The following is a 14,136-nucleotide window of genomic DNA, read 5'->3' on the forward strand; positions in this document are numbered from 1 at the left end:
CGTGCTGGTAGTCCCGGCGCAGCAGCAGGCGAAGACCGGCGGTGACCAACGCGACCGGCGGGGACGCCAGCCAGCCCGAAAACGCGGTTTGGCGCGAAGCGCTGAAGCAGGAGAAACGTCCGCACTCAACGATACTCTCCACACACTCTTTTATTTACACGTCGCCTGGGTAAACAGGAACGCCAGAGCGGCGCCCACAACCGGCAGCCTGAAGGCCGCCCACAACGCTGCTTTTTCATTTTTTAAATATTTTTTTTCACCTTCCTGGCCTTCTCAAAACTAAAGTTTTTCAACACCAACCCATGGCATTCGTACAGTGCAATACAGAACCGAAACCGAAACACAACAATGAGCTCGGCGAAGGGCACGGAGGAAGGCAAATTTTAGCGCAGTCGCATTTTCAGCTTTGTTGAAACAGCGCTCACTAGACGACGACGAAGTAAAAGAAGGCACAGGACAGGCAGCGCCTGTCCTGTGCCTTCTTTTACTTCGTCGTCGTCTTGAGCGCTGTTTCAACAAAGATGAACGCATACCAACTCGCTCAAGCTTCCATTCTTATGCATTTTCAGCGCAGCTTAAGAAACTAGGGTCCTTAAAATTACGTATGTATGCATTTTCTATTAAAGGAACACGCCACCTAATACTTACCTAGTGATGTTGCACCTCAGATATGCATGATATTTACTTTTTGATCGACAACGTTCACAAGTATGAACAGCCGTACCAGTTCAAGACGGCTGGCTCTTGGGCAAGTGGTTCAACTTTGGCCGAGTGGCTGAATCGAGAGACGTGCCGACAAACAGAAAGACAGACAGACAGAAAGACAGACCAAAATTTCTGCGTTTAAGTTCCCCAAGAAAGACTATCGTCTTTAAAAGAATTTGATTGCACAAGAATTGCAGTTACATAGCAGTAGGCCTTTTTAAGATCAGTGATATAATTTAGGAGATTACTACTTTGGCTTTTATTGCAATAGCAATTATATGGACATTCTGAACAGGTTTTTGCCGTCGGCATCGCAGTCATTTTCCGTATAAAGTCCAAATCGATAACATCCCCCGCGCAGCATATGAACGCGGCTGAGGCAGAGATGAAAAGGGCCGCATACCATAACACCGCATACCAGGCCTGCCGTTGATTGCTACTCATGCAGAAAGGAAACGCGCCGCCCGTCTTGAAGGAGCACGAAGGAAAGCAAGGGAGGGGGACGGGGGAGTCGCTCGAGCAGCAACTGTGGACTTTGACTTTAAGGGCGCGGTCGCGATCGCAGGCGCGCAGCGCGCTATCTCGGCTGGCATCACAGACGGCTCCTATACCCTTCTTAGTGCTGTGACCTCAACGCTTCTCTCCTTTGAGCAGCCGTATTCTCCTACATCAGAGTTTTGTAGTTACGCGAGATGGGATCCATAAGTGTTAGCTGTCAGCCTTACTTCATATAATATTACGATTTGATGCTATCGCATTCATTGCTTCACTTGCGGTGAAACTGATTTTTTTGTAGACCTGCTTATTTAGCTTTTCAAGCCTCTCCAAAGCTTCCTGTAGGTCAGTGTTTTGGGAGGTTAATATGGCTCCAGCCAAGTTTAACAGAGCCCGACGTTTCGAGACCGATTCGGTCTCTTCCTCAGGGGGTGACTGGTTTGGTCATGGAAGCTTTCCTCCGATTTGTTTGACCCCGGCTCCGGATTTCCCTTTCCCTCACGTTTCGGAGGCTGTGAACGTAAACTGAGGGCATTGTTCCCAGGGACCGGTTCACGTTTGCTGGTGTGTTTTGAATGTGCCACGACTCAAGCAAGAGCAAGCGCCGTTGAAGTCGATCTTATGGTCGTGCTTCTCACAGTGCTCTGCAAGAGCGCTGCGTTGCATTTCCATCTTCCTGACGTCGTTCTTATGTTGGCGCATTCTTTCTGGGAAGCCCTTGCTCTCGCCTATGTAGCTAGCTGGGCATTGCGAACACGGCACCCTGTACACTACGCCTTGGTGTTGCTCCCTCGAGGGTCGATCCTGTGGCCGCAGTAGCAAGCAGGTGAGCGTCGACGCTGGCTTGTGCATCACCGTGACTCCCTCTTTTCCAAGAATCCTGGCGAGCCCTTCACTGATGCCCGGCTCATATGGTATGACAATGCGCTGGGCTGGCTTCTTAGATTCTATTGCGGCCGGTGGGGTGGCCGCGGGTCGCGTGGCGTGTCTTTCGTCGATGCCCCTCTGCGGTAAGGTGGTTGTCCCCTCGGCACACGGCGTGACACTCGGCGAATGAAAGACTCGGTGTATCTGTTCTTTAGCAGCTCGGCGACGACCCTCTCCTCTTCTCTTTCTGTCCCCCTCCGACGTGCAGATTGTTCTCGCACGTGAGATGAGCGCCGAAACTACCGAAGCTTTGTGGGCAGTCGGATGACAGGACGGGAAATGCAAATACCTGCCTTTGTGCGTTGGCTTTCTGCACACCGAAAATGTCATGCGCTCGCCCTGCCATGCGACTGCAACATCGAGAAACCTAGGCGTCCCGTTTCCCTCTCGCTCCACCGTGAACTGTATCGCCTGGTCAACGGAATTCAGATGTTGGAGGAAGCTGTCTACGGCTGACTTCCTTATGACGCAGAAGCAGTCATCCACATACCTCACACACTTTCGGCTTGTCAATAAAGGAGCGTAGTGCCGTCTCTTCTATGTGCTCCATTGCGAAGTTCGCAGCTGTAAGGGAGATCGCCGCCCCCATCGCGGTCCCGCTGGCTTGTCTGTAGAAGGTCCCGCTGACGCTGAAGTATGTGCCCTTGAGGCAATACTGCAGTAGACGACACAGTTCGTCGATGCTCAGGCAGCTTCTTTCGCCCAACAGTTTATCTTCCTTCAAAGCTGCTCGTGTGCAGGACACTGCTAGCGCTATGGGCACACTGGTGAATAGAGACGCGACGTCGAACAAAACGATGCACTCATCACTGCTCACTGTCACATCTTTCATGCGCTCCACGAAGTGGCTGGCATTGCGTATGTGGGTTGGGGTTTTTCCCACGAGCGGCGCCAGAGTCCGGTGGAGATACTTGGACAGCGCACGGAGTGGAGAAGATGTAAAATCCACGATAGGACGGAGCGGGACGGTGGGCTTGTGGATCTTGGGAAGCCCGTAAAATCCTGGTGCAGAGCCGTTCCGGCAGATAAGCTGGAGGTAGGTGGTTCTTGCCTCCGGGTGCCTCTTAAAGATATCCGCCAGGAGCTTGTTCAGTTCCCTTTGGACTCTTGGCGTCGGGTCTTTCGCTAGCTTTTCATAGGCCGGGCTGTGAAGGAGATCACGCATTTTGTCGCTGTACGCCTCCCTATCGAGCACGACCATTGCGTTGCCCTTGTTGGCCGGGAGGATGAAAATGTTCTCATCATTTCGGACTGCACGGATCGCACTATTCTCCTCCCTCGACATGTTGTGCTCACGGCGCTTTCCTATTTTTGATATTACACCGATGGCCTTGAGACGGACATTTTCTTGAATGCCGTTGTCGAGTCGTCTTATGCCTTCCTCCGTAGCCACAATTATCCTTGGTAGTGACGGATGCGCCGTGGTCACGTTGAAGTTGTGGCCCTTGGCCAGCACGCTATGCTCGGTAGGGGAGAGTTTCCTGGAGGACAGGGACGACGAAATTTTCGTTGTCATGCCCGCAGTGGGGTTTTTCTCCTTGAAGTGTCGTGAGCTTGCTTTTGTGGGCCGCTTGTTGCTTCTGAGCTGTTGCTGCAGCCACATTTCGAGCGAATTCCTCCAAAGACGGAAAGACGTCGGGCAGTCGCTATTGAAGCTGCCGTCGGAGGAAAAACAGGTCTAATTCCTTCTTCTAGATCACGCTGTGGCGTTCATGGATTTGGGCGTTTAGCAGGCGCTGTTCGGCTTGTGCGATGATCTTGTAGCCCTCCGCCGTGTGCACCAAGTGTTTAAGCTGAAGGCTTCGTGGAACTACGTTCATCTCCCGGCAGGTCTTCGTGAATTCGAGATGAGTCTGGTAGGTCGTGATGCCTCTTGCTACGCTCACGTACCGCTTTGCGAGGAGTGTCGCTTCCTGACCGAAGTCAATGCGTATTGACTTAAATGTAAACATTTTGACAGAAATCTGTCTGGCTGGGTGGATGATTTAGGAGGTTAATATGGCTCTAGCCAAGTTTAAGAGAGCCCGACGTTTCGAGACTGATTCAGTCTCTTCCTCAAGGGGTGACTGGTTTAGTCATGGAAGCTTTTCTCCGACTTGTTTGACCCCGGCTCCGGATTTCCCTTTCCCTCACGTTTCGGAGGCCGTGAACGTAATACCGAAGCTTGGGCGTGTTGGTTAGACATCGGAGGGGAAACAGCGCAAGAGAAGACGAGGACAAAGGCGACGCACGCAGCGCTCTGTGTGCGTCGCCTTTCTTGTCCTCGTCTTCTCTGGCGCTGTTTCCCCTCCGTGAACGTAAACTGAGGGCATTGTTCCCAGGGACCGGTTCACGTTTGCTGGTGTGTTTTGAATGTGCCACGACTCAAGCAAGAGCAAGCGCCGTTGAAGTCGATCTTATGGTCGTGCTTCTCACAGTGCTCTGCAAGAGCGCTGCGTTGCATTTCCATCTTCCTGACGTCGTTCTTATGTTGGCGCATTCTTTCTGGGAAGCCCTTGCTCTCGCCTATGTAGCTAGCTGGGCATTGCGAACACGGCACCCTGTACACTACGCCTTGGTGTTGCTCCCTCGAGGGTCGATCCTGTGGCCGCAGTAGCAAGCAGGTGAGCGTCGACGCTGGCTTGTGCATCACCGTGACTCCCTCTTTTCCAAGAATCCTGGCGAGCTCTTCACTGATGCCCGGCTCATATGGTATGACAATGCGCTGGGCTGGCTTCTTGGATTCTATTGCGGCCGGGGCAACATGGCGGACGCGGCCAATCGGAGGCCTCGAAACGACCTTCGGACATTTGCTTTTTGTGCGCTTGTTTTCGAAGGGAGGAGCCAGCTGAGGCGGGGCATTCGAAGACAGAGAAATGCTCGTTCCGACGAGACCAAAGTATCGGCGAACGGTGGCGCCGTTGCGGAGCTATTATTTTTTGAAAATCAGTGTTTTTTTGCGATTTCCGCAAAACTTTCGCCACCGTGGCAGGCGTAACAAATTTTTTAAGGCACTTCTACGTGGTTTTTGGTGAAGATATTTTGGAATCTGATAGAAAAGGGTCTACAGAAACTGAAAATGCGATTTTCAAAAAAATCAATTTTATGCCATTTTTCGCGATACGAAAGCCGCGTCCCCTCTTATTCATTAAGCAAAACTCTTAAATATGTGACTCGTTTAAAGGCACAGTAAAGTGAAAATTTTGCACTGAACTCTCAGAGTGTGACGTCACGGATTTCAAAGTGTATTTTTCGTATCTTGGCCTCATTGGCTCAATGAAATTTCCTGATACTTGGTAGGTTAAGTCTCTGTCTTCCTCAGAGGACAGTGTACTCCATTTCTGCAGATAAGGAACTACGTAGGCCCTGTGGTGTGGGAATTTGAAGGTGGCGTTGCCACCCACATTGTCTTCTTGTGTGTTTTCTCGTTTACCGCACATCTTGCTGCAAGCATGGTGATTTTGGTATTGTGAAGGAGTATTTTTCTGATTTGAGAAAAATTGGTTTTCTCAGTGCCCAGTATACAATCACACCCAATGCTGCATTACACTCATCATAAATAGAGACAATTGCGGTGCCAAATTGCTTGTTCATTTTGCTGCAGACATTGATGCCTAAACACTGCTTGCAGTTCGCAATATTTTCAACGCCACCTGCAATGCTGTCTTCAACCGCTTGGGAAGAAAAGAGGGTGATCTTCGCGTTGTCCAAAAACAAAGCACAAGGTGAGCATCTCTGGTTATCGTAGCATTTTAATAGTTGTCATTGACAGTGATATCATTGTTGTGAAGAGACACGTGACTTGCTTTCCCCTTTTCTTGTGTTCAGCTCACATTAAAAGGCCAGTAAACAAACCCGGGGTCCAGTACTTGTAATGAAGAGATGACTCTGCACTTGTGTGATCTGAAGAACTGAACGTGCTGCCACTAGAACCTTACAAATAGATGCTGTCATTCTTGTGTCTGTCGTTCTTCTTCTCCGTCCCATGTTTAGCGCTGTTTGCTCTCGCCTTAGTGCTGTAACGTGGAAGTTACGGGGGATAGAACAACCCTTTCTTGGCCGCTTAGCTGGTTTGGGCCTCTCGCTCGACCTTCCTACCCTTCTCTGCTGTGAAGAGCGGTAGGCACAGCCTGTCGTCGTGACTACATCCAATTTGAAACTTAGTACAACATCAGCGACTTATGTCATCGGCGCACACACGATGGCCTTCTTGGTTATGACAACACGACACAGTACAGTATAACCTCCAAAAATGAAACCAAAACTGGCTGCAGAAAAACTGGTATACTTAATTAAACAGGGTGCCCTGTTGCTCGTAAGTACTGGTACTGATTGCCTGTTGCCCGTAAGTACTTTTTTATTGTGACAGCATTTATATGGACACTCCAGACGCATTTGTGCCATCACTGTGATTTTTCGTATAAGGTTCAAATAGACAACATCACCTGTGTATCGTAAGCTCTATATGCGAGTGAAGGCATGCAAGGGCTGCCGGCAATTGTGGCCCAAGCAGAAGGGAAACGTGCCAGCTGTCTCCGTAGCACGAAAGGCGCATGGAGGAGTTGCCAGATGGGAGGGCTGCGTGGCTGCGGCAGAAACTGTGTCCTTTGAACGGCCATGCGTGGTTGCGCGCGCCATATCTTTAAGGCAATCAGTACATGGCTCATATCTTTGTACGTGTTGTGTTCCCACCGCACAGTTTATGTTGATGCCATAGACAGCATGAAGGTTGCTCCACTCGCTGCAGGCCGTGTTTCCTTATGCCAGTGTTTTGTTGAGTTACACCAGGTCTCAAGTTAAAGAAGCGAGCTGCTAGCCTTTCTTCGTATAACATTCTAATTTGGTGCTATTGCATTTAGTGCTTCCCTTGTGGCGAAACAGGCTTTTTCTATAGTGCTGAGGCCCTGGACCTTTGTTTAATGCCGACTTAATATAGTTAAAAAACTTGTCAGTACTCCTTTAATAGACATTGTTATGACCACAAATGGATTACTTATATCGCTAAGTGGCCTTGGCACAACTGTCCAACTGTAACTGATGGTAGAAGAGCCATTATTATCAGACATATAGGAAAAAAAAAAGGACTTGGCTCTCGTTGTGCATTTTAAGTGGAAATTTTGCTCTGGAGTAGTTACCTAAACTATCTTTGGTTGGGACTGCCGAAGCGCACGTGCGAGTACAAAACCATGCGGAACAAACCCAGACTTATTTCATGCTTTTGCAGTAAAAAACTGTCGGTGCTTGCAGTATACACATAATTATGGCCTTTGAGAAATTGAAATCCATTGCTTCGAGAACCGTATATATTTGTGTAATGGCCAAACCCAGAACTTTGTTATAAGATCGCCCCCAAAAAGATAGATAACTTTATTGTACACCGAGGGAGGAGAGCCGGGTTTTACCCCGACCCCACTGCGGGTTGCTCCCACGTTGGAACAGGCAGGGAGTACCTGCCCGCGGCATCGTGGGCCCCTTGGATTGCCCGAAGGTCCGCCATCAGAAGTACGGATCGTCATCGTCCCCAAAAATATATCTTAAGAATTACCCATGTATTAGCCACACCCTTGATTTTTGAGGTCTATAGTGTTATCTGTTGTGCACTGCGAGAATTATGAAGCATCTTTTGTTCAAAACGCCTGACTGGCTGCTTGGAAGTTCCAAATTGATGACATATGTGTGCCACAATGTAGCTCCCAAGAAGGTGCACTCAGAAAAACAAATGCACAGAGGTCCCCTTTCCGAGGCTAGCACAGCATGTTCCTCGAAGATAAAAGACTTACTTCTGCAGCACCTAACAGCCACAGAGCGACGTCCACACTATTTCGACGATGATGCCGCGCGTGAGAGCGCTTGGCATCGCATGAGACACAGGCAATCCGGTTAGAATGATTAAAGCCAGCAATGGATAGATCCGGCACTTCATAAAGTGAAAGAACCTTTCTCTCCACCGTCGTACGACGACGTGGTTTAACTTGTGGTGTCGTGCCAAGCACCACCGCGGGTTCGAGCACTGGGAGCTTCATGCAGGTTGCCGCGCCCTGGTTCGTCCCGCACCCGTGTACTGATCGCACTGCTGCGCGCGAGAACTCGGCCCGTCACCGCGAAGGGACGGCGAGCCGTCGCGCGCAGCGAGGGAGACCCTAGGCGAGACTCTCCAAATTACTGATTTATTACTGGGACTACAAAGAGATCAATAATTCGACACAGCCAATCGTACGTAACATAATTGCACTGGACACCAATTAGCTAATACAAGTTATCAAATGTGGCCGCGAAGGGCACACCTATAAAACGAACAAACCAAGAAGCAAGTTTGGAGCGCCGACCTACCCTTCGGCCAGCGCTCCCGCGATCTCGCACCCCAGAGCAGAAGAAACAGAACAGACAAAGGAACACTTAAAAGGAACATACGGTGCACGATCGCGAGGCGCTGCCTCGGGACTTCGAGACCGCGGAGGGTGGCGCGCGCGCGCTGAGGCCGGAGCCCCGACAAAACGGCGTAACCGCCGGCCGGCGGCGAAGAACAAAGAACAAAGGATCGCCGCCGGCCGTAGCGGCCAAAACGCGTACGCACCCTTCGAGGTCCCCAAGTGGTCTCTTCGAACCTCGGCGCGCGCCCCCGCGTCTAGGCGAGCGCGAGCCAGGTCCGAATCCCGCCAAAACTGGGCCAATGGGACACCGTGTTTAACCTTCGAGTGTGGGGTGGCAGCAAAGTGACGGCGATTAGTGACTAGCTGCCACCCGTCCGGTCGAGAAGAGAGGGACACGAGAATTCTCCAAGGGAAGATGGCGTCGAGCCACTGGCGCGGACGCCTGAATTCCCACATCCCTCCCTCCTTAGATGCCCCCTACCAACTGGAGCTCCGGTGTCGGCCAAGCAAGCATACACAACAAAGTCGCAACGGCACGACACCTGGGCGTTCAATTAAACTAACACGCAGCGAAAATCCTCCCAAAGAAAACGGAACAATAGCTCTAAAGCTCTCCCAAAGAAAAAATGTTCACATCTAATCGAAATGCGTACATCCGACGTGCACAGAAACCACAATTAAGAACTCAGTTCCCGAAACGAAGAGGTACTAGAACAAGCATCCGCCGAGGCAATAATAAGGAACAGTACAAACAGTAAAGAAAACATAAAAAGTCGATACGATCGCGAAGAGTCTCTTTGATAGTCGACCCGAATGGTCCCGCTCGCCTCAGTCCCGTCTTCGCGTACACAGACCGCAACAGGCGTCGGTCGCCGGCCGCCACGTCTACGCCTTGACCGCGACAGGCGCCGCAACCGCAGCTCGATCCGCTACATCGCTGTCGCTGGCGCCGTCTGGCCAAGCTGACTTCACACGTTGCACAACGCGGCGGAAAACACAGGAAACACTCGTGGAGTACACCACCACACACATAAGAACTACATGAAATCAAAGAACAAAACATTCAAGCAAACACATACGTAAAAGCAAAGGTGAGGGCTCAACAGAATCTAAACACTGGTTGCATAAACGGGAAATCAAGAATGGGAAGAACCAAGGAAAGAGAAGTTGCCTGCAAGGAAGTCACTAGCCGAATATCGAAATCCATAACCTGAAGAAGTGCACGAAAGCGCTTTATCGAGGAGTCCTCATTCGCTGTCCTAAATCAAATTAACGTGCATAACATCTGTACGGCCGGTCTCTTGTCGTTGTTTCTCCGTCTGATCAGTTCATCCGGATAGTAAGCGTGGTCTTCACTAGCGCGTTGACGTATGACCTCGACACTAGTGGATAATCCTCCCACGGACGCACACTGCCCATTCGCGACACCGACCGAAATGGACGTCCATGACGTGCTATCTACGAAATGGACAGACGTGGAGGTGACGGCGATGGTCGAACATTCACACCATGCCGCGCGCCGAATCTCAGAGCGAATTAACCTTAATGTAAGCACCACTCTGAAGACAGGCCAATAAAATATAAGAAATGCAGAGGTGCTAAACCTCGTACCTCTGCTGCCGGGGGTTGCCAATCTGTTTACACACGTCGGTCGTCCACAGCGGTAAAAGAGGTGGCATGCGAACTTGGGCCGAGCTCTTCTGGACCATGCGAAGCAAACCCTTCCCCCCTACCCTTTTGGGGCAGCAGCGCCCGGCGCTGCTTCGGACCCCACGCGCTCGTTGCAATACCAGCAACGTTACAGCGCCCGCGCCCGTGCAATACCAGCACGTCCCGGCGCATCGCCTCCCGGAGGCCGTCGCATAACCAGCGACAAACGAAGAAACTATTTACAAATATATACAACTGGGTTACTCCGCTGTTCGTTCGCAGTTCTTCGGGCCACTACAAAACAAAAAGAGACAACTCCAGAGCCCAGATGGGGATGGTTTGCCTTGTCTCCCCCCCGGCCGGCTTTCCGTCAGGACAGCCTCCTCGTCATCTACACGGGGACGCGTCCCCTTCTGCGCACGCGACGGGGGGTGCCTGAGGCGCTCGCCTGTTCGCGGACCGGGCTTGTTTTATGACCCGTCTTTGTCCGCTCGGCGGGTGTTCCGCCATTTCCGCCCTTTTGCTAGCATGTGCCGAAATCATGACCAGCAGCAACACGGGGCACGAAATAGTGCGCCAACTATTACAGAATTAGGCTAGAAACGCGTAGGGGCTCAGAGAAAATCCGTTGGACTCACCGAATCGCTGAATCAATGGCAGAGCAGGGGAGGTCAGTCTCCCCGGAACGGCATGACGAGGATCTCAGGTTATCCAACGAACTCCCGCCGCCAAGAACAAATGTTGTATCTCGGCGGAAACTTGCAGCACTCCTTTCCTCGTCCACGCTTCGCAGCAGAAGCTCTGAAGCGGGTGCCCAATACTTCTTGAAAAGTGGCACTTGCCTCTTTCCGTACCATGTTACCTCAACAGAGACCAGGCCTAGGGTAATTTACACTCGAACGATTCATAAGTCAGGCAACTCTCAAGAAAAACGGCGGATGAATGCAAAGAAAAGAGAGAGAAGAAAGATGCGAATGTACACGGACGCACAGAACTTGACGCGACAACCCCACTCTGCGTAAAAACTCGGATTTTCAGCGACCAGAGGCTGATTAGGCCACTCGCCCCACGTTGGGCGCCAGAATGTGGTGTCGTGCCAAGCACCTCCGCGGGTTCGAGCACTGGGAGCTTCATGCAGGTTGCCGCGCCCTCGTTCGTCCCGCACCCATGTACCGATCGCACTGCTGCGCGCGAGAACTTGGCCCGTCACCGCGAAGGGACGGCGAGCCGTCGCGCGCAGCGAGGGAGACCCTAGGCGACACTCTCCAAATTAGTGATTTATTACTGGGACTACAAAGAGATCAACAATTCGACACAGCCAATCATACGTAACATAATAGCACAGGACACCAATTAGCTAACACAAGTTACCAAATGTGGCCGCGAATGGCACACCTATAAAACGAACAAACCAAGAAGCAAGTTTGGAGAGCCGACCTACCCTTCGGCCAGCGCTCCCGCGATCTCGAACCCCAGAGCAGAAGAAACAGAACAGACAAAGGAACACTTAAAAGGAACATACGGTGCACGATCGCGAGGCGCTGCCTCGCGACTTCGAGACCGCGGAGGGTGGCGCGCGCCCACTGAGGCCGGAGCCCCGACAAAACGACGTAACCGCCGGCCGGCGGCAAAGAACAAAGAACAATGGATCGCCGCCGGCCGTAGCGGCCGCAACGCGTACGCACTCTTCGAGGTCCCCAAGTGGTCTCTTCGAACCTCGGCGCGCGCCCCCGCGTCTAGGCGAGCGTGAGCCAGGTCCAAATCCCGCCAAAACTGGGCCAATGGGACACCGTGTTTAACCTTCGAGGGCGGGGTGGCAGCAAAGTGACGGCGATTTATGACTAGCTGCCACCCGTCCGGTCGAGAGGAGAGGGACACGAGAATTCTCCAAGGGAAGATGGCGTCGAGCCACTGGCGCGGACGCCTGAATTCCCACAAACTATGTTATAAGAAAGTTTGAATCAAATATGAATTTCCTACCACATTAAATGTGTTCGAATTTAGCTAGGCTTGTGTGGGACACGTACGGTTTTACATGCAGTGCATTATTTAACATTAAAAAATTTTGGTGCCATGGTCCCTGAAATGCATCATTGGAGTGTAGCAATGCCTGCACCTAAGTGGTAAAATGCAACTCATCGCTAAGTCTAGGAATCTGTGATCAAGTTGCCTTTGTACTAAGCGTAGAACATTCTAATTTATGCTTTGCATTTATATTGCATTCTTGTTTTCCCATAGATCCAAGGGAGTACTTCGAGACGCTGAAAAACAGCCCCGAGATTCCATTCGACGCGTCCAAGAAGCCTGCTCAGGGTGTTCTGAAGGCACGGCTCTCACTGCCATCCAGTACACCTGTTTCGTCTGCAAAGAAGCGTGTCAAGGCATCTAATGTCTTTGGATCTAATGACAGTCATTTGTCCCGCAAAAAGCGTCCCAATGCATCAGATTTCTTCTAGGATGCGAGAAGAAACTCAACCAGTCAGCTAGTTCCATACATCATGTTTCATTTCTGGCACAAAATAAATGTTCTGTATATTAACACGCTACTTTACCTTTTGCTCTTGGGGCAAGAGGGTGTGTCCAGCGATGCGCTGTGGAGAGATGCTTGCACAAGGATGCATTCATTACATTTTAGACCTCGCAAGTAAATGATATGCCAGTTTATTATAAAAATTGGCTACACTCAGCCAATACATAAATGAAGTCACAATTTTAAAACATTATTGTGAAAGAGTTTATGCTTGAGCATGTTGGAGATGCATATCACCATTTTAGTGCACCGAACACAGGACGAAAAGGAACTATAAACACACAATGCATGCTGTGTTTGCACCTTTCGTCTCCGTCTTATGTTCTCCTGTGCGCTAAAAAAGCTATATAGGTTAAACCATGCTTATTGCAGACATTAATGTGCCTAAAATGAAAATTTATGTCTCTGCTTGAGGTGTGCAAAACCTTTTTTAATACACAAAAGTCTGCTGCCATTAGTAATGACTCTATGGTGTCATGATTATTTAGCATAAATGCACCATCCTTAATCACGCTGCATGTAAACAAATCAAAATGAATACATTGGCAAAAAATACAAAGATTGGGGATGGGTGAATATTTAGGCACTTCTAATATTCGAACGAATATTACAGTATTCAAATTTGCTTCGACACGAATGTAGATTATTAGACATTTCGAAGTACTATTCGAAATGAACGAATACCACGTGTTTTTCAGCGCATATAAGCCCCCTGTAAAGGTGGTTGCACTGCAGCGTGTGGGTGCTATGCCGTGAAACTACTCTCCAGGGGAAATCCGCGCTTGCCAGATGCCACTCTTTGGTTAAATGTATATATTGTCACAGGGTGAGAATATACAAAAGGAAGAAAGAAATATATTGAAAAATGTACACAGAGTCCTTCAGCCAAAATGGCGGAGCTGCAACAGCAACACGAGCGCTATCCAGATCCTCTTCTTCATCACCTCGATGGAGCATTCCTTCTTGTACATCATGGCTTGCAACAATATTACCTTCTCCCCAATTAATTATTTTTTTAAGTTTAAAAGCCTGTTGTACGGGCTTATATGCACTAAGCATAGTAATTTTTAAAATGTAACATATTGCACCAGTTATAACTTGCACCCCCATTCAAAGTTGCTTTCATTTCACTTCGAACCGAAAAAGTGACATTCACACATGCCTAATTCCAATTCTTAAAAATATTGTGCAAGACAGTTTGGTCATGACAAAAATGCAAATTTTTCGTAATATGTGATATGTACTATTCGAACTGTTCGATTGGAAATTATTCGTCCAAATCACTATTCGCTTTGAACCTCAAACTTACTATTCGGCCATCCCTAATAAAGACGTCTACAAATGCATAGCATGGCCTTGCAATAACGGATCTTGAACTCATTGGTATCGGGCCACATTGCAGCATCTATTGTCTAAAAGCCATGTTCCCTGTTTTTTAAAGTGAGACATTGCTGAGAGATACAATAAGCTGTGCTTAAT

The 14,136-nt window shown here is 49.8% G+C and overlaps 1 protein-coding gene across 1 annotated transcript; it reads left to right on the forward strand.

Annotated features, from left to right (window-relative positions):
- Positions 1 to 5,725: 5,725 nt before the first annotated feature.
- Positions 5,726 to 12,668, forward strand: LOC119392930 (ribosomal RNA processing protein 1 homolog B-like). The gene is made up of 2 exons (XM_037659839.2): positions 5,726 to 5,831; positions 12,366 to 12,668. The coding sequence occupies exons 1-2, from the start codon at positions 5,765 to 5,767 to the stop codon at positions 12,581 to 12,583; spliced, it is 285 nt and encodes a 94-aa protein (XP_037515767.1). The 5' UTR covers positions 5,726 to 5,764; the 3' UTR covers positions 12,584 to 12,668.
- Positions 12,669 to 14,136: the final 1,468 nt, after the last annotated feature.

This window comes from Rhipicephalus sanguineus, chromosome 5 (genome assembly GCF_013339695.2).
Source record: "Rhipicephalus sanguineus isolate Rsan-2018 chromosome 5, BIME_Rsan_1.4, whole genome shotgun sequence".
Classification (NCBI taxonomy): Eukaryota; Metazoa; Arthropoda; class Arachnida; order Ixodida; family Ixodidae; genus Rhipicephalus; species Rhipicephalus sanguineus.

Coding starts and splice junctions, on each gene's coding strand:
- LOC119392930 (XM_037659839.2), top strand. CDS start 5,765: ATGCTGTCTTCAACCGCTTGGGAAGAAAAGAGGGTGATCTTCGCGTTG. Junction 5,832..12,365: donor GTCCAAAAACAAAGCACAAG/GTGAGCATCTCT, acceptor GTTTTCCCATAG/ATCCAAGGGAGTACTTCGAG.